Source organism: Poromitra crassiceps (assembly GCF_964638095.1).
Source record: "Poromitra crassiceps genome assembly, chromosome: 17".
NCBI classification, from domain to species: Eukaryota; Metazoa; Chordata; class Actinopteri; order Beryciformes; family Melamphaidae; genus Poromitra; species Poromitra crassiceps.
Genome location: NC_139635.1, coordinates 32,984,616 through 33,008,350, shown reverse-complemented (window position 1 = coordinate 33,008,350; position 23,735 = coordinate 32,984,616). Strand labels below are relative to the sequence as shown.

The following is a 23,735-nucleotide window of genomic DNA, read 5'->3' as shown; positions in this document are numbered from 1 at the left end:
TGCCTATAAATGTCGTTTCTTCTTCTGTTTACTATATGAAATGTTATTTTGCGCTAAGTTTACTGAAGAATACATAAAAAAAATGTGAATGTTTACAGTATATGGTTTATTTATATTTAATTTTTTCCGGTTATTCTCCAAGAAAATAATGGCTTGTGGGCATTTAATTCTTTAAGATAAAATAAAGCACAATAATTTTACTGACTCTGGAATGATTATTGTTGATGACAAAACCACAATGCAACCTTTTCAAGCAATCTAACATGCCTGTAATATTAACCTTTAAACTCGTATGGGCTGCAGTTGTGATTGGATTCTAACTTGTCCCTATTGAAAGTACTGGTGGATCCCCCCCCCCCGAAGTTAGACACAACCAGTCTGCCCACCCCCCAGGATGTTAGACCCACCCAGTCTCCTCAGCCAGGAAGGATGACATCACTGATGACACCCTTGCTGGAGTGACATCACACTATTAGGTAATTAGGGCTCTGTCATGTCACCCGCAGGGTTGCTTTTTACACTTCCTGAAAGTTTCAGCCCGATCGCACGTAGAATGGCATAGCTGTGGCCGGACAAAATTCTGCTCACACACGGACACTTCTCATTATAGCAAGATTAGAGTACATCAGCAGACAAATCAAAATATTTGTGAAATGGGGTATAAAGATGAGGATGAGCAAAATGATGATTGACAACCATTGCACGACACTCAAAAGGTCAGTACAGGACACTGTGGGCACAAATTATTTCCACCATGTGCTCTTTCCATGAAAGAGACGACCAGGTGAATCCAGGAGAAGCCTATGACAGTTTATTGACTTCGCCCATTTAATCCCCTGTGATCATGAAAGAAAATGCAGATAAAGGGCAAAGGACACGCCCATGAATGTTTAAAGGTGCAACTCAATATTCAATCAATAAGAAGGCGATCCATATTGTGAACCCTGTATCATTTTCATTCACATTTTGCCATAGCCTGATTTAGTAAAAAATATTTTCAATAGCACAAAACAAGCTATCCAAGGCATTGGTGGCTGGTCTGGCTTAGGTTTGTGTGTAGATAGGGCAGCATAACAAGACGATCAACCTCGAGAGGATGCACCTGGCACACACACACGCACATAAAGGCAGAGGAACAAGTGTGTCCTGTGTGGTTAAGCCAATGACATTATCCCGTCCCTAGTCAAATTAATTAATATGCATACATCAACAATCATGAGATGAATATTCCTCAAATAACAATGGTATACTCCCCCCCCCCTCCCCCACACATGCAATCTTTGTCTTCTGAGATCATTAACATATATCACACATTAACCTGAAGAGATTGAAGACATGGCATAACAGATGACTACTGTAAAACATTTTTTTAATCAAATGATTACACTTTATTGGGAAATTAAATAAAACAATGTTGTGGGGGAACGGGGGGGGGGGGGCAAAACAATAGTAAAATGTGGGTCATACGTTGTCAAAAGTGTTAAAACTACATATAAAAAAATGATGGTAAAAGAAACAGTGAGACATGATTGATCGCATATATCTGACAGTGAGAAATAGCTAAAAACATGATTAAAAGAAAAAGGGGGTCTGACAATGAGTTGAACCTATGAACAAAATATTCAAATAACAGCGGTGGTGTCTTTACATGGCAATTTGCACACCAGGTACCACAGAATACAAAGTTCCAATCTGTTGCAGATGACACAATCCTGGTCCGGGAATTTTGCTACTTGTCTGAATGCCAAGGATAGCGCCTTTATATTCAGCAGAACTAGAAGAAAACAAAACACAAATAAAAAACTTAGCCCTCAGATACTGGAAGATTTTCCTGGAAAGTGGAAACACTAATGACCGACTGCCAATGATCAAATCAAACACCGTATAGTTACAGTTCATTAAAGGCACAACCTGCAATTACAGTATGGCACCCACCAGTGGCTTTTCACTGCCCGAAAATGGTTTTAAATGCATTTTTAAGCTGTAACAGTTTTCCTTACATTTGACACTGTTGGTAAACATTGAAATAATAAATCTAATATTTATTTTTATTGATGTATGTATTACTACTTATTACTATAGCACACACACAGGCCTGATTCCCCTCCTTCCATGCTTCACATAGCAGGGATTTATACACTTTGCGGGGGAGAGGATACTATGATGGGGTCGAGCGACCACCAGGGGTCTTTGAGGGGCTTTGATGGGGTCCCCAGCAAATTGACGGATTATTAAACTTCACCATGTCCATTATTTCCTTTACAAGACGTTTCACTGTTACCTCTCTAAGAAATTTCCCCGAGGGATTAAAAGTACCTACCTACCTACAATAAAAACATTTGTATGGGAATTCTGGACAAAATATCATCTAGCAATAAAAACCTTTTCAGATTTGGGTCCGAGAGACACAATATCATCAAATAGGGGTCTGTGGCCCTAACGCGTACTAAATCAGAGGTCCTTAGTATGGAAAAGGTTGAGAATCACTGTACTAGTGAGCTTAACTCCAGGTCTTACATTGTCCTATTCTTACCTCAGACTGCGTTTTGTCGCTCTCCTCCAATTTAAGCCATTCTCTGAACTATGCTGTAGTTTGTCTCTTTCTCTGTGTCCTTAGTAGGCTTTGTTTTGGTGGCTCCCTCTTCTGTCTTGTCTCCATGCTGTATTCTTTCCCTGTACTCTCCTCTGCTTCATCTCTTTCCACTGAACTGAACTTTGTTCAAACAAAAGCAAAGTGCTCACATGACATCAGACTTGTTGACTTGGAGTCAGGCACTCTCTGAACTACAGTATATTCATTGCGGTAATTTGGTCGTTGTCTCTTTCTCCTCCTCTCTTAGTGGTCATCTCTTTCAGCTGCATCAGTGTCCAACGTCTTTCTTTATTCTCTTATCTCCATGCTGTGTTCTTTCACTCTCCACAACTTCAATATCACCATTCTTTGCTGAATCTGCCGCACGCTTTTCTTACAGGGCTGCTGTATGACAAACGTCCTCTGAGTGGAGACAAAGTTGACGTTTTGTAACATCGGCTGGTAAAAGGCGCACCGGCGTACATTTTACCAATCAAGCGGCTCATTTCATCGCTGTTAAAGGGCAACCCTCAGATGTGAGCTTAACTCCGCTCAGTGCTCATTTTGAAAGATGCAGCGTGGAGACGTGGTGCTGAGGAGGGGGGTGGGATGGGGAGGGGGAGTAGGGTGTGATACTTGTGCATGCAGTCCAAAAGTAGAAAAATGCGAGCACACTCGGAGAGTGAACAAAGAGGTCCGGTGCACGGCACGAATACAAATTAAACAAGAAAAAGCCAGCACTCAAAAAGTCAGTGTCACCACACTGAGGAAGGCCGTAGGGCCGAAACATGTATGTGCTGCTGTATTCCTGACTGAGGTAAATTAAATATTGAAAAGGACTTTTTGAGTGCTAGCTTTTTCTTGTTTAACTTGTGCATGCAGTGTCATTAGGAAAGTGACACGCTTGCTGGCTGTCTGCTCCGGGAGGATACACCACTCTTTGAGTCCTGCAGCGCCTCGTGTGGCTCGCCGTGGCTTCGCTCTGCCCGGTGGCTTGGGAAAAAAGTCGGCGAGGATGTTGGGCTAAGTTCTCAATATATGTGTCTGTTACTATGAAGCAATTTAGCAGAGGCTGGCTTAGTAGCATTGCCTCTAACGTTAGCACAGCTGGCCTTCCCACCCAGCATAACCAATAACGGTAATACAGTAACACACACATATTTTCAGAACTTACCAGGGAACGTTAGTCCAGCTTCCTCACTGACTTTTCTTGAAGCCCGCTGCGTTTTGTTAGGTTTCTGTATGGCAGAAGACGTGTAGCTCTCGGGAGCCGAAGTAAACACGAGCATCCATTAGCCACAGTTAGCTTAACGTTAGCCGTTTTGGAGTCCGACACGGACCACGGTTGTTTCATTTCGGCTAAAGCATGAGGAGGGTTTTACGTTTTAATTAATGTGGTTTAACGGCATGACAGCCCGGGGAATATGAAGTGCTTTGAATGCGTTAAGAGAGTCAAAGTCACTTCCTGGTCAGCTTCCAGGTATGTGTGTGTGTTTGTGTGTGTCTGTTTGTGTGAATGTGAACAGGGCCCTCCTGAAAAAGAGAGCATTGCTCTCAGTGCGACTCCCCCTCTGTATAAATAAAGGTTAAATAAAACATAAAAAATTACACAGGTGATTTTTCCTCAATATAAAAGATAACTTTGCATGTCAAGAAAGCCACAGTTTGGCGTAAAACTGAAATGTAACGTTTAGTTTTGTATGAAACCGCTCAATCAACAACAGCTCATTCTCTTGTCTCGCAAGTCGCACAATATACGTCACATCAACATCAACATGGCCTGGCGGGAAAGATGTCCCTTATGCGACTGGTTGTGTGTAGTCTTTCTGATTTACAACTTACAGTGCAACCGTTTTACCACAAAATGCAACTTTCTTGACTTGCAAAGTTATCTTTTAAATTGACAAACATCATGTGTACCTCATGGCACAATTCCAACGGGACCAAAAAATGATTGTCACCATTCACCACCATTCATATTTTTTCAGACACTGGTGCGTGGAGGCCCCTAGTGGAAGGGGTGGAACTTTGGTTCTCTATAGTCACAAGCAGTTTGCTTGCCCACATCAACAGGCAGACTGCTGCTGAGCTGGGGAGAGGAGTGTGCGTGCCAACTCCAAAGCCGTGCTATCGATTTTGTGGAAGGGGGGTGGGGTGGGTGGTGACGTGAGCTTGACCTAGTCGGAAAACATTCAATTATAAAAAGCGGGTTTCACCCAGTAGAGGGCAGTCTCTATACCTAAAAATAATCAAATGTGTACAATTCAAATATTTTGCACTATAATGTCAAGATTTTGACCTGAATCCATCCACAACACTACTCAACTCCCATATCCATTGGTTTTCAGCTGAAGAAAAAGTGGTTTTAGGGTTGGTTTAGTTACACGTTGGACTGTTACTGAGATCCGTTCTGCACCGGTGCAAACATTGGCTAACATTATTAGACATTGCTGTAAATGTGTGCTCAAATTTGCCGCATTAAATGCTAGATTTGAGAGAATTTATGAAATTATGCACAATACCCACAATCCCACGCTTAAATTCAGGCCCTGCAAATGATGGAATTTGACCATATTTAAGACTACTGAGATGAGTGAGTCAAAGTCAATGTTGAACAACATACCTTCCATCTATTTCCGCAGTCATTGCAGAAGACAAATGTGGTCATGGGCTCATCAGCACTGCGAGTCTGAACCTAGGAATGATCACATGCACAAAGCCATTGTTACAACAAGACACTCAACTCAACTCAACAAGCAAGGCTGCTCAATTATATCCATATGAGTTGAGGTCATGGAAAACCTTTTCTCCTGGATCAAAGAATACAAAGAAAGTCACCAGTTTCTAGGTTATTTTGTACATCGTCATGCCAATACCACAGAAAAGGATACAACGCCTTGTTTTTCCACGTAGCCATTAATGAATACTTATGGTATAGATTCTAAATGGTGCTAAATGCAGTGTCTATGTTTGGATGGTGGACAGCAAAGCTTGTGTCCTTTTTTAATGAATGTGTACAGTTAATTTGCACCATGCCAATATGTTTTGTTTTTTTACCAGAGTTCAGAGTTCTTAAACTTTGACCAGATTTTCTAAACTAGAAGTTGAGAAAGTCAAAATTAACTTTGTTCTACCTGAGAAAATAAATAAACAAATAAAATATTTGGAAACATAGTTAGTACAATTATCCTATAATGTAAAAGTGTGTAAAGTTATGATGCCATGGGTAGCGATGCTACCCTAAAACTTTGTAACCAGGCAGGCTTGGCATAACTGCTTGCTAACCTTATTCATTTTACCATCAACTATCAACCATAACAATCAGAAGGGCTTTTACTAGCGCCACAATTTCAATGCAGCAATCTCAGTACAATCTCCGCCCTTACCTGTGTGTAGGTGCACCTCTTCCCCTTGCACTTGCCACAAGTAAACATATCAGACTGAGTGCCTCCCGTGGTGGCCATCTGGTGGTCCCTGACAGCCTCTTTGGTCAAATTCTTCCTCATCTCTCTCAGTTCGTCACTGGCCATTTCCTACAAGGACAGAAGGGTGTTGACAATGAGCCAGAGATATGACTTGGGAGAAGACCAATTCTTCCTTCCTGATCACTGTTTTACCAACAAAGCTGGGTAGATAGATATGATCGGTTACGGGCACCAGGCATGCAACCTGGTTAGGGGTCAAAACACACACACACACACACACACACACACACACACACACACACACACACACTAGCCTGTGTATGTGTGACAATAAAATGACAGCGAAACAAGAGATGATGTCTCATCGACTGATTATTCTTGGACGTTACAATAATTATGTTTGGCTTAGCCAGGGGTTTTCAAAGTCTGAGACTGTGGGCCTCCCCCCAGACAAAGCTTGGAAAAAGGCGGTCCTCTCGCTCGATGCCTATGGGATCATGCTTAACATGTTATTTGATCCCATAGGCACTCAATTGTGCCAAGATAGCCTGATATCGCAGTTTGAAATACTTCATACTACACCAAATACATAAAAAAAAGGTCTGTCAGAAGGCATTAGTTTCTGATTCTGGGAAAGTGGGATAAAACAGTAAAATTCCCCAAAACTACCTATCTCTTTAACCAATTCACACACATTTAGGCTATTCTATTTGATGTCCCTTCGACATCTAATGTAAAAGAAATCACTTCCATTCACTGAGCTTCCTCTGAAACTGCTCGGAGCCCCCTGGGGAGGCCCGGCTCCACTTTGAAAACCCCTGGCTTAGGCTAAAACGGTCTCACTTTGTCGGCTAAACTGCTGTTCCCACTGTTTCCTACAGTAGGTGCTGCTGCTGAAGCACACAGACGCGCTGCTTTCTATAATAATTCAATAATTCACTATAGGGTAATAAATTATGCGTGCGTGTTTCCCCCCCTGGACGCACGCAGCACGACAGAGCTAACATTCATAGATTGAAGTGACAGCAGACCAGCAGTTTTCTCCAGTGTGTGTAGGATTTTATACACCCCCCCCACACACACACACCATAACAACACTTTGGATCGCCACGAATCATGTAGATGGCCTATTTTGGATTCAAAATGCCGAATGACGCCAAAAAATGACAAGTTTGCATGCCTAGGCCACATGAAATTGAACTTTGAGCAAACATAAGAAAAACACAACTGCATAATCCAGAATGGGGTTGAAGATGTGCCATTTGTTCCTGATCGAACAGCTTTAAGCCATGAACACACCTCTGCCGTCATCTTGGCCATGCGCTCGGGGGACACACTGCCACACAGCACGGTCCTCCTCAGATTGGGGTTCTTCACATCCTTCAGGTTGGCGATCCGGCTCCGCACTCGGTTTTTATATTTCATGTCTGTGTTCTTAAACTCTTGGAAAACACGTGGTAGCAGGTCAAGGAACTCAATTCTAGAGCAGCGTCATTTTTGAGCTTCAGGAAATAAATTAATATATAGAGCCAGCGGGGGCAATATACTGCATTGTTAGTACATACCAATATACCAACAACAAAAACAAAACAAACAAAAAATGTATTTCCAGTTCACCCTTAAAACCACCACAGTCACAACATTCATTGAAGGATATATTCCTCGATCTGTGCTCCAAGTTCATCACAATCACCACCAATAGCAATATAGTCATCTGGAATGAAGGAAGACCAGGAGGCGGGCAAAAAATGTTTAAAAACAACAACTAAAGCCTATGGTGAATAACCACAAATCCATTATGGATATCCTCTGATGAGAACTTGTCCTATTATTGTAATAATAATAGGATTACCCCCGGTCTGCAGCGCATTGGCCAGCATCTCTCTGCACTTGATCCTAACGGAGTCAGAGGTGGTGGGAGCACGTGGGAAGGTGGAGATGAGTGTGTTGGTTGAAACATCAGCAGGCTCGCTCTTGCTGCTGGAGTTACTGCTGGAGCTGCTATGGGAGCAAAAACGGCACTTATTCAGCTGCACACCAAATCAACAATATTGAAAAAATTAAACATCAATTCCATTCCATTTCCACAGGGAAACGGCAATGGACATCAGTAATGCTAAACGAATGATGTTTGCTCAATTTGCTGTTACCTTTCTTCTTTTGCCTCTGGGCTTCCCTCCGAGGGAGAGACAACAGGTGTCGTTTGGTCTTTCTTCTTCTCCTCTGAAGGTTTATCTCCACCTCCAGGCTCGGCATCTGGAATCCGATTGAAAACAGTCAAGTGATACCAGAGTAACGTGCAGTCAGGTCAACACAGTAGATACCAGAGTAACGTGCAGTCAGGTCAACACAGTAGATACCAGAGTAATGTGCAGTCAGGTCAACACAGTAAAGTGCTTGGTAAGATGACATGAAAACTTGCACAATGAGCATTTACAGTTTTGAACATCAGCTGCTTTGCTTTGATGCGCCCTAGCAGACATGAAGAAAACGGCAAGCACAATTACAATCCATCTAATCAAAAACATAGACACAAAATAGTCAAATTTCACACACTTTCAAGTACAGGTAGACTTCCAAAGTAATAAATTACCCAAAAGCTTCTTCCATGATTTGATCAAGGATTTAGCTAGGGATGTCACCTCCTCATCGGTACTCTGCTTGCGGATGGCATTAACGGACATCCCAATTCTGGTAGACTGTGGACAGACTTTGTGTTAGTGTCTCTGAGCTTAAATGCAGTGCAGAGGAGAAGAAGCAACGTTAAAAAGTGAGCAAAGATACCTGAAGCAATTCCAAAGTCATGGGGACACTGCGCAGCTCCTTCAGTAGATCCAAAGCCCCAGACTACAGGGGAGAGGGGCATGCATTGAGAAACATTTCAACCCAACTCATACTGAATGTCAACTAATAGCAAGACTTCAACCTAAACATAACAGTGCTGGATCATATTCTGCCATCTTTCCCATCACATCCATCGATTCTGTCCAGAGTCTTGTCAATTGAGTAATTATGTCAAATTTTAGCCTGTGGCTTTGCTCTGCTCCAATGCAGGTCTTGCATTACATAATGTATCAACTTTGCCTCTGATTTGTTTTGGTTTCTCATATCTTCAGTTAGCCAGAATGACTATATTTGCCACCCAAACTGAACTTCAGTTACTAAAATTAATCAGTCAATTACTGTAGTTAGTTAAACGGCTAAAATAAAAACACTTGTCATCACACACACACAGACAGACAGTGTGGAAGTCGCCATAGGATAACATTATCGAAAGCGTTGATGATGTTTAGCTAACTACATACAGTACCTGACACTAGACGGCTAATTCAGCTTGCACTTCCATGATGCTACAGAAGTCCAAAAATAATGATTTTATTTAATTACAATTGATTTAAAATACATCTGCAAAAAAGGAAAACTAGTATCAAAAGTGTCCAAATTAAACTTTAATTCGGTGATCAACTATCAACTAAAGTAAACTGTTTACTACGAAGGACCCAGAGCACAGGCTAACCAGTCGGCTAACTAACTGGAGTGAATAGCTAATTAACGTCACCTATGCCAAAATAAGCGTGAAGTTGGGAAGGCTTGCAGGTAATATTATTAGCCGCTAGCTAGCTAACGGGGCATATTAGGGCTAGGGCTTAATATTGAGGGCGTAGATTTTACTGTTGTAATATTTGTTGCCTGTAGCTACACTAGCTAACAGCTAAAATGGCTACACTCAGTAGCTAAACTACCACTGTCCATTAGGGCTAACGTTAGCCAACAACATAACATCATCCAGGACGGCTAGATAGGCAAGCAAGCATCCATTCATGTCAGACATCTCACCCCACTTTTCTTCTGCGCCATTTTATCCATTTTCTTCGCAATTCTAATTATCTCCTCTTCTTCCCTTTTCCCCATATTGACTGATTTAACTTACTGGAAGATAGAAATAAGCAAATGGGAAAGAAAGGGTAATGACAAAAGACCACGCCACTGAGTAAAACGGCGTCCTGTGTTGGCGGACCGCACACCGATCCTCTGGTTGTATACCAGTCAGACCTGACTAGTTGATGCATGAGTTTGAAGGCGATTTAATCGAGATAGAATCTGGGAACTATCACGTCACTCGGCGATCAAACACTAATTAATCACAGGGGCACACTTTTATTATAAACAACTAGATAGCTAGTTACGTTGATGAATATCAATATGTTCTGCACAGACACCATCAAGCAATGCCTGGTTGCATATTTTGTTAATATCGCAAAGTTTCGCTAGATGGCGTCAAAGTGCCACTTGCGTGGCTAATCGGGGCCTTGGATAACAAATGTGGGCTATCATGCCAATAATAAGTGGGGAGTTAAAATGATATAATATAATTTTAACGTACTCTGGTGTGCACCAGAGCATACACATGAAGACGACCATTTATGTTATTGTTATTGTTGTGAACAACACCAAACAATTTGCTCTTATGCAGAAGATCTGCGCAGCATGCATTTTCATGCCTTTTCCCACTGTCCCAAATATTGAGACGATGTCCCACATTTTGATTGGCTATAATTTTCAAAAGTCAAAAGGAGAGAGAGAGAGAGAGAGAGAGAGAGCGAGAGCGAGAGAGAGAGAGAGAGAGAGAGAGAGAGAGAGAGAGAGAGAGAGAGAGAGAGAGAGAGAGAGAGAGAGAGAGATTGGTTCTACCATAAACGTCTGAATAACTTTAATATTATGGTGTTTTGAAGGCAGGAAAACCATTGAGTAAAAAGGTCGCTTTGGATAAAAGTGTCTGCTAAATGACAGAATGTAGCCTAATGTAATGTAATGAACACTTTTAATGCACAACAAAGTTCTTTAATCTAAATAGCCTACTTAGCTTACATTATTTTTTTTATCTGCTTCTTCTATATACTACTCACTCACAGGGGCAGAATAGAAATGTTTTTTTTAATTAGACATCAACATTTTAGACTAGGCAGGATTAGAGCTGCAACAAGTATTCGATTGACAAAAAAATAATCACCAATTTTTTTAAATTAATCGATTAGCCTACTGGTAATTGTTTAGACACATTTTTAAGAAAATTTTTTAATTTAATAATTATCTCGTTCCAGCTTCTGCGAATGTGAATGTGAATATTTTCTGGTGTCTTTAGTCTTATACAGTAAACTGACTGTGGACTGTTGGTCAGGACAAAAGAAGACATGTGAGGACGTCGTCTTGGGCTTTGGGGGAAAAGTGATCAACATTCTTCACCAATTTGTGACATTTTATTGACCAAACGACTAATCAATTAGTCGAAAATAATTGACAGATTAAACGTTAGTTGCAGCCCTACTCAGCATTGGTAACGTGTCCCACACAAACATACTCTTTCTCGCACTGGTTTGTTGGGTTCTGGTCACCATCTGGTCAGCAACAATAACATTGGGCTACTGTATTTTCAGCCCTGGTCCTACGGGCAGAGGTCTAGAATAAAAGTCAGTATAAGCAGTAAACAGACATTTTTGACAGTTGTCCAGCTCTATACCCAGAGTGATTTACAATGAGTTAGCAGGAATATATTCTGAGTCTTTCTCAAGTACACTGTTGTGCAGATTTACACCTGTGACGTCTTGGTTATGAGACAGCCTCAGGCCACCCTGATGCCACACTGGTAATATATTATACTATATTTACTGTATATGCTGCAGTGCTAGACACGCTATTTAGTGACCTTCCTAATCCAAACAGTTCAACAAGTGATTGGAGGTCAGGCAGCTTCATCAATCACAATCACTGCAACTGGTCCAACTCACAAAAAGGTGTGATATGCCCTTAATTACAGTAACTCCATACAGTATACAGGACATGATATAAAAAGGTCAAATACTATGACAACATCATAATATTTTTCTCAGCTCAACCACAATTGATTAAGGGTGTCACGATACACTCAGTTCACGATACGATACAATACACGATATTGGGTTCACGATAACGATACGATATTTTAACAATATTTTTTTGCGATCGATTTGTTGAAGTTGAGGGGGCATCCTCCGCGCTAATTTGAGTAATTTCACCATTTTCATCCTCCGTGTCTGTAATGTCCCTCGTCTGTTCAAACAAAGCAATGAAAAGAAGAGCGAGCATGCAATTAGATGCAGATCAGTCCCACCATGTTCAGCTTCTTTTTCTCACAATATGAGATTTCATCTCAACGATACATATTGTCACGTTTTGATATCGCAATATATTGTGGGACGATATATTGTGACATCCCTACAATTGATTGAACAAAATCTTTGCCCATCCCTCCTGACACCTTGCACAGATAAGATAGTATCATTGAATTATTATCCCCGTCCCCAAAAAGACACGACCTGTGGCATTAAAAGACTACAGGCCTGTCGCCTTGACCTCTGCGCTCATGAAGTCCTTTGAGCGTCTTGTTCTGTCCTACCTAAAATCCATCTTGGACCCAGTCCTTGACACCCTGCAGTTCGCCTACAGAGCCAACAGGTCTGTAGATGATGCAATAAACATGGCCCTCCAACAATGGTTTCTTTGTGAGAACATTTTGATTGCAGTTGTTACAAATTGTTTCAGCATATTTAATAAGTACTATGTAGGCATGTTGTATCTTTGTTGTTGTTGAAATCTGATGGTGGATTTCCAATACCTGCTGCTAGGTAAAGGTGCTCTCTTAAGACCGCATCGTACCGTACCACATGCTGTCAGCAAGGGCGCAAAATCTGTAACCTACTGTAATCCCTATTAGGCCAAGACACCTCCAATCTGATTATGAGGCTGCTGGGAAATTACAAGCAGTGCCAGCCATCTGGTCTCTCTTTGGAGCAGGAGAAATGTATCATTTGAATGCATTAGCCTCTCATTCACTTTTACTCCCTCCTGCATTCTCTCATTTAACCATTCACTCAATCTTCTTCGTCTCACTCACCTACTCAACAATCACTCAAATTGCGTTCGCTCTCATTCTCTCTTAGTTCAAATCACCAGCTAGACATTTACGTATGTTTAATGGTGCAGAAAGCACATTTTCTTTTTTCTAACTGAGATTGGGGATATATTATTCATGATGCATTATTGTCTGTTGACCAAATATATTTGTATTCCCACACATGCAGGTAAAATGATAATATTGCCCTTCATTCTTCTAGTAATTCTAATACTACCATTTAAAGCGCACTGGCAGCAGCATGTTCAGGCCGTTCCTTGTGGTCCCTTTATTAGTTTCCTTATTTTGATATGCTGATTGAGTGTGAGCAAAGATTAAGCAAATTGGCCATCATGTTGCATGTCCCAAAATAGCCTTCGACTGCCGCTGAGAAGCTTTGACCAGCGCTAGCTAGAGTACTGAGTGGCTGCACACTTTCTGTTGTTTCTGCCATTATCATTCAGAGAAAATGTGAGATACGGTAAGATCCATTTGTTATATTTCCATTTAGAAGTTGTTTGCCGTCATTTAAACTTTTTCTTTCATACATTCGATGTGTTAGTTTGTCTAATTACTTTATAGGTGACATGTTTCCGTGGCTTTATGGCCTGTCTATGTCTACCCCTTTATTACGCCGTTTATTACAAATCAACCTTACAATAACTTTGTGTTCAAAATATCCAAACAGTATTTGGGTTGTGTTGTAAATATCTTATTATATAATCAAGTAGATTCTGTTGTGAGATGTTGTTCCTTAGACTGTCTGTTATCTCTACCATAGATCATCATAACATAAGAAAGGTTTTACATAACAATATATAACGGTGCCTGAGCTGTTGCTCTAACATGGAGAATTTCTCATGTTAAGTAGATTATGATCTGCTCTACTGTGATATTTTACGACTGAGGCTAAGAGCTACCAGATTTCAGGAGCAAGTGTATTAAGTAGCCTATTCATGTTGTCTGTATTCATCACTAAATGGTAAACTATTTTCATTACCCTTGACTATAGAAAATTGCTGACGTAATGCACAGTTACGGTACATACATTTTTGTATGTGGAGGGATTATCAATTTGCCCAAGTTCACATGCTCTCTTAATGAAAAATATAACTTTATAGGGAAATACATCATTTTAGTCACGTGTGTTGATCAGAGTTGTGTGACTAAAGGGTTGGGTGGGTCCCCGGATGATTTTCAGATTTCAAAGTGAGCCCTGGCATTCTTAAATTTTGGTACCCCTGCACTAGAGGCCTCAAAATCTCTGTTGCTTCAGCTCTGCTTATAAACTATTTCACCTCACGAAGGAGAGCTAAGTGTGTGTGTGTGTGTGTGTGTGTGTGTGTGTGTGTGTGTGTGTGTGTGTGTGTGTGTGTGTGTGTGTGTGTGTGTGTGTGTGTGTGTGTGTGTGTGTGTGTGTGTGTGTGTGTGCTTCATCAAAACAGGGAGAAGATAAAGAGTAAGGAATATAAGCAAGGCAAGTTATAGGTGAAATGTGGTTGTATAGGGATTCCAGGGGAAAGGATCCCAATAGGCCTCATAAAGTCTCAGGAAATTAACATAATGGTCTTTATCCTACTTAATCTATCATCTGTCAATGTAAATTCAACCACTGATGCATAATTTGCCATAAAACTGAAACCACCAATCATCCTCTCTCTCTCTGCTTTCTTTCTAGCCACCCCCAGACAATATGAGCAACAGATCCCCACAAGAACCACCTGGCCAGCGAGTGTCCTCTGGGAGCGTACAGACGTTGGCCTCCAGACCATTTGATCCCTCGGCCTCTAAAAGAGTATGTTTCTACAAAAGCGGGGACCACAAATTCAGTGGGTGCCGTATGGTCATAAATGGCCGCACCTTCAAGACGTTTGATGCCCTACTCGATGCCCTGTCCAAGAAAGTGCCTCTGCCGTTTGGAGTAAGGACCATAACCACACCTCGCGGGATCCACCTCGTTAAGGGTTTGGATGACTTACATGACGGGGGATCCTATGTGTGTTCTGATCAGAAACGAGTCAAGCCGCTAAACCTGGACGCAGTTCACCGGCGGCAGGTACCGTGGAACACCACCAGACCTGTCAGTGCGGGGCGACGAGGGCGCCAGGGGCTCCCGATTGGTCAGTTTGGCAGAAGGAGTGAGGTCATTAACAGGCCAGCAAAGGTCACGGATAGGGTGGCAGTGCGGACACCGAAGAGGCTTGTGCTCATCAAGAATAAGGATCCTACCATCAAGCGCACAGTTGTGTTGCAAAGGAGAACTGCACCAACATTTGATGCATTGCTAGACTATCTTTCTCAGATCATGCAGTTCCCCGTACTGAAACTGTTCTCCGCAGATGGCAGAAGAGTAAGTATTTCTGTAAACTGATAATGTGTGATTTTTACTTCGGGTTTAGAAGCTAATAAAATAAGAGCTTCCTTTTTGAAATAGGTAGTTCACTTTTGTCTTGATAGAGTCCTTTGGGGGCAAATATGAACTTACTAATCAGGAAAATCGTTTATCAGTTTTTCCATGGCTCTTGTTTTTGTCCTTACCAGTAATCTAGAGAAGTATAGATGAGGTTATATTAGGCAAAGTATTGGCATGTCAATAGAGTGTCGCAGGAATGAGTCCTAAAACCCAGAAATGCGTTGGCGTGGGTACAGGAACAGAACATTTTTGTGTTGTGTTTTCACTTTAAATCATACAAATCACAACCAGGTGTTGAAGCAAGTGGTGCAGGTTTCGCAGGTCGGCCCCCTTCTCCCTCTCTATTCACCTTATGTTCCAATGCAGGGCTCAGCCAATTACTTCCTGTTGTGTTTACACTTGCTGTGACAGTACAGTCAGACTATGGTTTGAAACAGACAGCGTTTTGAACAGGAAGTCGTAACACAACTGGGTCAAGTGGGCGGGGCTACATAAGGTCAATATGCATAGGACACTACTCCTGATTTGTCTATCCTCTCATGCTACAAACAGACATCGTGCTACAAATGGACACCTCGTTACCCTAGCTCCGCCCCTTCCTTTCCCCCATCCCACCACCCACATCCCCCTAGCCACCTCTCAAAATCCCAACTCCTGTGTTCGTTTATAACTGGGAGGTCGCAAATTGCCAATTGCTACTAGCAAAATCTAATAAAACGGCACGTTAACTCCGAGTTCCTACTCGCAAACTCGGTTATGATTTCTCAACCCCTAGTTGCTCCCAGCATGTCATTTGACGTCATTCCAACATGGCCACCCACGATTGTATGAATTCAAAACACTTTTTTGGCACATTCTTCTTTTCTTTTCAACAATAGTAAGCTTTCAGATTAATCAGCACACCAATACAGTAGTTGGTTAAACCCACGCAATTAAACGTTAATGTTGTTATTAGCTGTTAGCTTAGACAGCTAACAGCTATTAGCATCCATGGTTTTGCGTCTTGAAGGCTTGAAGCTTGAACGCATGCAGGTCGGAGATGACACGTTTTCCACTTGCCAGCTCCGGCCATAAACGAATGCAGCATCTCTACCACCTCCCTATCCCTAGCTATGGCCCCTCTTCACTAGCCCCGCCCCTCTCTATCCCTAGCTATGGCCCCTCTTCACTAGCCCCGCCCCTCTCTATCCCTAGCTATGGCCCCTCTTCACTAGCCCCACCCCTTTTCTCATGCTACAAAGGGATGGATGGACGCTCATGTCACGTATAGAAGTGGCTGCACCACTTACAAAGGACAAGGAATCAGGGATTTTACATGGTCACCATAACTGTTCCAAGTTCCAAGACAGGCTAAGAGGTGCTATCAAACTCTTGACCACACCTTTGATTTATCATCCTGTTATCCCACCATCCATCCATCTGTCCTTTAACAACAAACTACTCTCCTTTAGAAGTTCCTTATCATTTATGATCTTTGGTCTGCTCTATAACATTTGACATAGAGGGATAGTATTGATTGTATAGGTGTAAAACAAAATTACATCACAAATTGGATGTCTCTTTTCTCTTTAAATGTCAATAATAAGCCAGCAGTGTAATACTTGGCATTACTTACACTGGGTGTGACTACCGTACAACACTCATTCAAAGCTGTGACTTCTATATTAAGTGTTTTAATTTGAATTAACAAGATTTCTCCATTCCCCTTTCAGGTTGATGGTCTTTCTGCACTAATCTTGTGCTCCGGAGTCATCATAGCAGCAGGCAACGAACCCTTCAGATTAGGAAATCATGGGGTTCCCAGAATAGGACAAATGGCACAATCAATCTACTCGGACACTGTGGAGCCATCCGGGGTGCAGCCTCAAGAACGTAAGTGTTAATTAATCCATATTATTGGTAAATTGCTATATGCCATATTCAACAAAGACGTTCATGTGGCATTCATATAGGGGAGCCTAATCAATAATTTGAATGCAAGGAACGATCTTCCAAAGCTACAGGGCAGTTTATAGTACAGCGATTGATGGCGGTTGCGACGGACCATGATCATATTCCATCGTCGGTGGCAACCATATAATGTTTATACTTCCAGCGACGGGCGATATGGCATCTTTACGATGATGATTGCGACCATCGCCAAGACTTCATTTGGATTCAACTTTGACCCCATCGCTGGCTCAAGAAAGTACTGCTAGCTCTTGTTTTTCTACCTCCATGTCTTGAGAGAAAATGAAAATGAAGCAAATGAAATAAAACTGCGCCTCTGCATTGTGTTCTCCTATCGCTTAGTGTTTATGATTTTTAGGAGCTACTTGGAGTTTTTTTAGGCAATTTTTTTCACTTTGTATATACTATTGCCTTTTGAGCTGCTTTGGTCCACACTTTTTGTGATTTCCTGCTTTTTAGGAGCGACAGCGCCAAAAATCAGCGTCCAGTGATGATTAATGTTCAGCGTTGCTCGTCGGGCGATCATTAATCGCTGTACTCTAAACTGCCTTTAATACTGTTGACCTTATGGATTCATGTTTGTCTCACAAATCTTACCTCAGAATATGTACCCCTAACTGCCATGGCTAACTTCATCTTATCTAGTTTAAGCATGCTGTAGTGTAGATGTTACTCATTTAGTTTTGCAGTGTTACTGCAGTAACACTACAGTAACACTACTGCAGCAGTGTTACTGTAGTGTTACTGCAGTAACACTACAGTAACACTGCACTAACACTGTGAAACTAAATGAGTAACATCTGTACATCAGCATGACATCACACATAAGAGGAAGGGGCAATCCGTGCACTCATGTTTTAGGCTATGGTAAATAATTGTGAATGCAAACAGCTACTGCTAAAGCATAATTCACAGCTGAAATTCAGTACTTTTCTTTTTCCCCTGTTTGTTAAACATTATAATACAAATGGTCTGCATGATGTTTTTCTGAAGGTAATAACAATCTTTTAATAACCTCTCTATCTCTCTCTCCTCTCTTCCACAAACACACACACTTTGATCTATTCATGAACATTGTTATCTCAAACATCTTGAACTAAAGAGAAAGACAAATCTTTCTCCTCCAGTGGGAGAGGCTCAAGGAATTTTTCCTTATCATCAGAGAGGTACATCATCAACCAGATAAACAAGTCTCGAAATGGAAGCAGGAATAAGCAACTACCTCACCACAACAGATCATTTGAAACAGAGGTCAACCAGTATCATACATCCTCAGATGTGGAGACTTGTGAAAATGTTAGGGTGGACGATGAACGTCATGCTTGCATAGTACCTCAAGATGGCGACATTGAAAAGTCCTTCCGTGTTAACCAAGATGGCAGCATGACGGTAGAGATGAAAGTGCGTCTCACCATTAAGGAGGAGGAGATGCTCCACTGGACTACCACCCTCAGCCGCTCCGGCCTTAGCCACAGGCCAGCTTGTGCCTCAAAGTCTCAGTCACGCAACAGCTCACCCGACTCGAACAACGCCATGGCCGAAGACCCACTTGGTACCAGTGAAGATGCAAAGAAAGAAGAGAAGCATCCCTCTGTAGCGGGAAAGGGTGTTGGCTTCAGTGACGAGCGAGTCTACAGTCCCATGGCCTTGGAGGAAAACAAATTCAGTTTCAAACGCACCCCTACACCGGGTCCTCGACGCATTAAGAAGAAGGCATCTGTTGAGAGCGTTAAGATGGTGACAGAATCAGGGGTTCAAGAGAGCACCCTGGGCCAGTATACCTACATGGAAAGGACAGCTGATGGTGAGACAACGGAGGGATACTGTGTGGTAAGGCACAGCAGCAGCAGCAGCAACAGACCAGTCCCAAAGCCTCGGAAAATAGTATCTGCTGAGGCAAGCAAAAAAGCAGAGGTCCTCCAGATACGAAATAATGGAATGGAGATGACAGAGTCTGTGATGCACATATATGAGAGTCAAGGCAGCTATGACAACTATTTTGAAAATAATAGCAAAGAGGAGATAGCTTTGCATGGTTCCACTCCAATGCCACGGAGTAAACCAGCTTCAACTGACTCGGGCCCACTTTCATCTAGCAATGCCTGTGACATAGACTTTACCTGTCAACCAGCCACTGCTGACTCGCTACACAGACAGAAAGAGGACATCTTGTCATTGTCGTCAGAGCTGAGATCTCCCACACATGAGATTAGCAATAATTTGTCCTCTTTTACTGACAATGAGGCCCGGATTGCAGCAAACTCTCAAGTTCAGACTCCACGTAAGGCCACAGATGCGTTAACAAAAGGCAACGCTGTTCAAAGGGAGAAGAAGAGAAAGACAATAAAGCCTTCTGGGAAACGTAGGAGTTCACCTTCAACAAGTAGCACAGATAAAAAGCAAAAGGGTAGCATGGCCAGCATCTCAAAGAGTAGCAAACATCCATCTACTGCCAAGCTCAGCCATTCCAGCTTAGGGAAGAAAACTCTGAGTTTATCAGAAAGTGATCAAAATGGTCAAAAGGGCAAGAGAAAAGAAACAAAGAAAAAAGCGAGTAGAGATTACACAACACCCAGGAGGAAACTAGACGTATTGCCGAACATTGAAAATGTGAAAATGCCTTCATCTAAGAAACAAACTAACGTGAATAGGGATAATGGTCACAATGTAAATACTCCTGAGTCAGGAACCACAAGACCTCCGATGAAGAAAAACATCTTAGATATTTTACAACCCAAACAGTCGCTTTTGCCAGGGAAAAGGGTGATTACCAAGCAAAAATCAATGAATGAGAACAGAAGATTATCGCCAAAACGAACTTTACAGCTGAGTGAGAGTGTTTCAATGCCATCTCTCAATCCTTCACCCTCTGATATCCACCAGTACGTAGAAAACTGGCTGCAGAATGTGAGCTCAGACTCAGTGCCGTGCACAGAGGAGGCAATCACAGAGGAATCACAACCTCACACAAAGGTTGTGTTTCACATGGGCGCTGATTCTGAATCTGAGGCTAGGAGTGAATGCCAGGCTAATACAGATGATTATTCATTACATGGAGATGTTGTCCCAAAATCTGGTTCTTGTCTATCAGTGTCTGGCACAGCTGTGCTAAACACTGAAACACAGAAAGCAAAGGCTTTATGTGCCTCAATGCCAAGTGTCAGAGTTGAGCCTGTACACCAGGGGAGCCCGCTGAGGCCGTACAAATCTGCTCAGGCCATTGGCCCATTTGACGACGAATCATCTCCCACATCCAACCTCTTCAGCCCCAAAGCAAAGATCAAACATGTTGTGCGGCAACTTTGTTCCTCAATTCACTGCATCAGAGGAGCATCTGAGTCCGGCAGGCTTCCTGACTTCTCATCACAAGTGGCTTCAGTGTTTGGTTCATCATCCAAAGCTTTGCTTTCATTCTTGTGGGTAATGGCTCTGCGAGATACCTTAGCAGGCTCTGTGGCGGGAGACAGCTGTGACTCAAAAAGCCCCTCGGAGGCCATGCTACTGATGAAATCCTTGGAGAAAATCTCTACTGTTGAGGATGAGGATGAGCAGAGGGCAAGTCTGGCAGATTTGCAGAGCAGAACGTCTTCTCACTTCAGAGAACGCTGGGAGGGTTTCCGGGTTCTAAGGGAAAGGCTTGAAAGCAAACCTCCCTCTCAAAAATGTTCAGAACAAGAGTTTGCACTGGATGTTATCTCTGAAGGGGGTGACACATTTGATGATCAACATGTGGGTATTGGTGAGCTTATGGAGGAGCTCAACATGCCACAAGACCTTAGAGAAGACATTTCTTCAGCGTTCCAACAAACTAAAAGATTTGATCCTGCGGTAGAGCAGAGCACCTATGTAGAAAAGGAAAGAGACCACTCAGACTCTCATCACGATGAGATAAAACAGTCACCAGAGCCTGATACTGACTGCATAGCTGAGGACATTGCTGAGGCATCTGTGAGAGAAGATAAAGAAAATGGCCACTTGCCTGCTGGAGAGACAGATGACTTCTTTAATGAAGAGGCCAAGAGGTTGGCTGAGTTAGAACCTGACCAAGTTCAGGAAACAGACCCTGACAGGAAAGAATTAGGAGAAACAGAGACTGTGAAGGATGAGGAGATTGGCAAGGGAGAAAAAGAGAGGATACCAGGAGAAGTTGATGAGGTTAACAATGAGGAGGAGGATAGGGTGGAGCTGGGTGTTGAGAAAGAAGAGGAGGATGGAATTATTGAGGAGAACAACGATGAAGAGGAATCGGATGAGGTTATTGAGGATGCGATTCCCGAAAAGAGCGAGGAAAAAGATGTGAATGAGGTTATTGGGGAGAGAGATGAGGAAGACCAAGTGGACGAGGTTCTTGAGGAGATGAAAAAGTCGGACGAAGCTGAAGAGAGGAGGGAGGAGCAGGAGAAGGAGGTAGATGCTCTGGAGGACGAAGCGATAGGAGAAGAGCAGAGAGAGGTCGATGTAGTGGTGGGAGCCGAGCAGGAGGGGGAAGGGGAAGATCTAGGTGAAGAGGGGGGCGAAAATAGATTAGTCAGTGAACCTGTTGGCGCCGATGCAGACAGTATTGCTGAGACTAATGTTGGTAAAAGACTGTTAGAGGAAGCCCACTATTTGCAGCAGAGTAGCTGTGAGGAGGACCAGCCTGACTATGAGGATACCAAGACAACAGACAATTATGTAGAATCAGCACATAAATCTGATGGTCAGTGTGAGGATGGCAAGGGTCATCGAACTGATACCTTCAATGAGCTTATAACAGATGACGGAGAGGAGGGAGCGGATGAGGAAAGAATATGCAGCAGTTTCCCCCAGCCGATGGAAATATCACAGGAATTACTTGACTTTGTTAACTCTGCCCTACAATCTTCTTCACTTATATTCACGTATGATGCTCGAGGTAACGTTAGGATAGAGTCAGATAACGCTCGGGTTAGACACACCAAACAATTGATCATTCCCAAAAGCAGAGAGGATAGTCAATACGGTGTAAAGCGTCTCCCGAGCCCCGGCACCTCCGATTTATCGGACTACAGGCCAGAGACTTCGGCCAGTGGCGGATACAAAAGTCAGGAATCCACAGACATTGTCACAGAGAGTGGAGAAGAGCCTTCAGAGAGTCCGTCTTCCGACTCCAGACATTCAAGACACATGACTGATATGCCTAATGCGGAACGCGCTGACTCAAAACAGTCCGTTAGAAAACGTGGGGGGAGCTTGTCTTCTCATGACTCTGCGACTAAAGCGTCTAGGGAGGATCTGTCTTATTTCAGTGGTGCAAGCTCTTTAAAGATAGACACCGAGCCTGCAGTAGATGCAGCACAGCGCATCCCATTCCCCTCAGAAGTAGATTTAAATGATGGGGTTTTGATTGACCAAGGTAGATGGCTTCTCAAGGAGAATCACCTAATCAGAAGATCCCCTCCAATCGACATGGGGATGTATGATAATGTAGATACTACATCCAATGACACGGCTCAGGAGAACCATAGTGAGGATTCCCCCACACACACCCAGCACAAACCCCTTGCAGTCATATCCTCATCAGAGCTTGAGGAAATGGCTAAGCCTCAAACTCCTACGTGCGTCTACTACAATATGTCGCATGGAAGTGATTCTGACCCCTTTTTGGATGATGTTAGTGTCAAAAGTGGGGAGAAAGACAGGAGCAGTGTCAAAGGAAGAGGTCTGAGGGTATCGCCCCCTATTGACACTTCCAAAACCTGGACAAAGAAAAATGACAGCCTTTCATCATTTGCATCAGTGGAGTTCAAAATGCCAGACTGCAGAGTGCATCCAGAGGGGGAGTCCTCGGCTGTGCAGGCAAGAAGGCCCTCTAGTGTGGGAGGGCCTGTACTGCAAGCACAAGACTCCATGGACACACTCCATGTGAGATGTGGCCAGTACTGTCCCATCCTATAAAGCAGTGGTTCTCAATGTGGGGTCCAGGGACACCCAGGGGTCCTTGAGGGGGTTGGGGGTACCCAGAAAAAAGGGCAATAATTAATTTCCACAATAATTAAATCCATAAGTAGTCTCACAGTAGCCAGCCGTAGATAAATACATCTGGCACACAATGCTTGAAAAGTGTTTAAGGACCGCCCCATAAGACCAAAAAAAAATGCATGGTCAACTTCCGTAACAGCCCAGCCAATGAGAGTGGTTAGACCCTCTGCTATGGAGGGTCTGACCACCTGAGACTAATCCATAAATAACACAATGACAGAATGTATGACTATTTTGGTCATGGGTTTCATACACGTTCTGTAATAAAACATCTAAAAGCAAAACTCTTATCAGATGGTGGTCCGTGGTCTAATTTGTGTAAGTTTAGTAGTCCTTGATGTGAAAGAGTTTGAGAACCACTGTTAGAAAGGAAGGTTCTATTATTGGCTTCTGTCTAGGTGCTATTATCCTACCATTCATTTGTTGTAATACAGCTAGAACTGTTTT

At 42.7% G+C, this 23,735-nt stretch overlaps 2 protein-coding genes across 3 annotated transcripts; one reads left to right on the top strand and one right to left on the bottom strand.

Annotated features, from left to right (window-relative positions):
• Positions 1-1,364: 1,364 nt before the first annotated feature.
• On the bottom strand, positions 1,365-10,019 carry tcea1 (transcription elongation factor A (SII), 1). Of its 2 annotated transcripts, none has more exons than XM_083653553.1 (10): positions 9,835-10,019; positions 8,782-8,844; positions 8,591-8,696; positions 8,148-8,253; positions 7,850-7,998; positions 7,655-7,711; positions 7,297-7,451; positions 5,959-6,105; positions 5,196-5,267; positions 1,365-1,774 (listed from the first exon to the last, which is right to left on the bottom strand). In XM_083653553.1, exons 1-10 carry the CDS (start codon positions 9,907-9,909, stop codon positions 1,766-1,768), a joined length of 939 nt encoding a protein of 312 aa, XP_083509679.1. In that variant the 5' UTR covers positions 9,910-10,019; the 3' UTR covers positions 1,365-1,765. The 2 variants fall into 2 exon arrangements, with proteins under 2 accessions (XP_083509679.1, XP_083509680.1); XM_083653554.1 differs by having other exon boundaries at positions 7,850-7,995.
• Positions 10,020-14,618: 4,599 nt separating this feature from the next.
• Positions 14,619-23,204, top strand: LOC310792350 (uncharacterized protein; the record flags this gene model as incomplete). The annotated part of the gene is made up of 4 exons (XM_083654071.1): positions 14,619-15,275; positions 17,051-17,210; positions 18,391-19,569; positions 20,380-23,204. The coding sequence occupies 4 exons, from the start codon at positions 14,619-14,621 to the stop codon at positions 23,202-23,204; spliced, it is 4,821 nt and encodes a 1,606-aa protein (XP_083510197.1).
• Between the last annotated feature and the right edge of the window lie 531 nt (positions 23,205-23,735).

Coding starts and splice junctions, on each gene's coding strand:
- tcea1 (XM_083653553.1), bottom strand. CDS start 9,909: ATGGGGAAAAGGGAAGAAGAGGAGATAATTAGAATTGCGAAGAAAATG. Junction 7,999..8,147: donor CCAGAGGCAAAAGAAGAAAG/GTAACAGCAAAT, acceptor TTGCTCCCATAG/CAGCTCCAGCAGTAACTCCA. Junction 5,268..5,958: donor AGAGGTGCACCTACACACAG/GTAAGGGCGGAG, acceptor GATCATTCCTAG/GTTCAGACTCGCAGTGCTGA.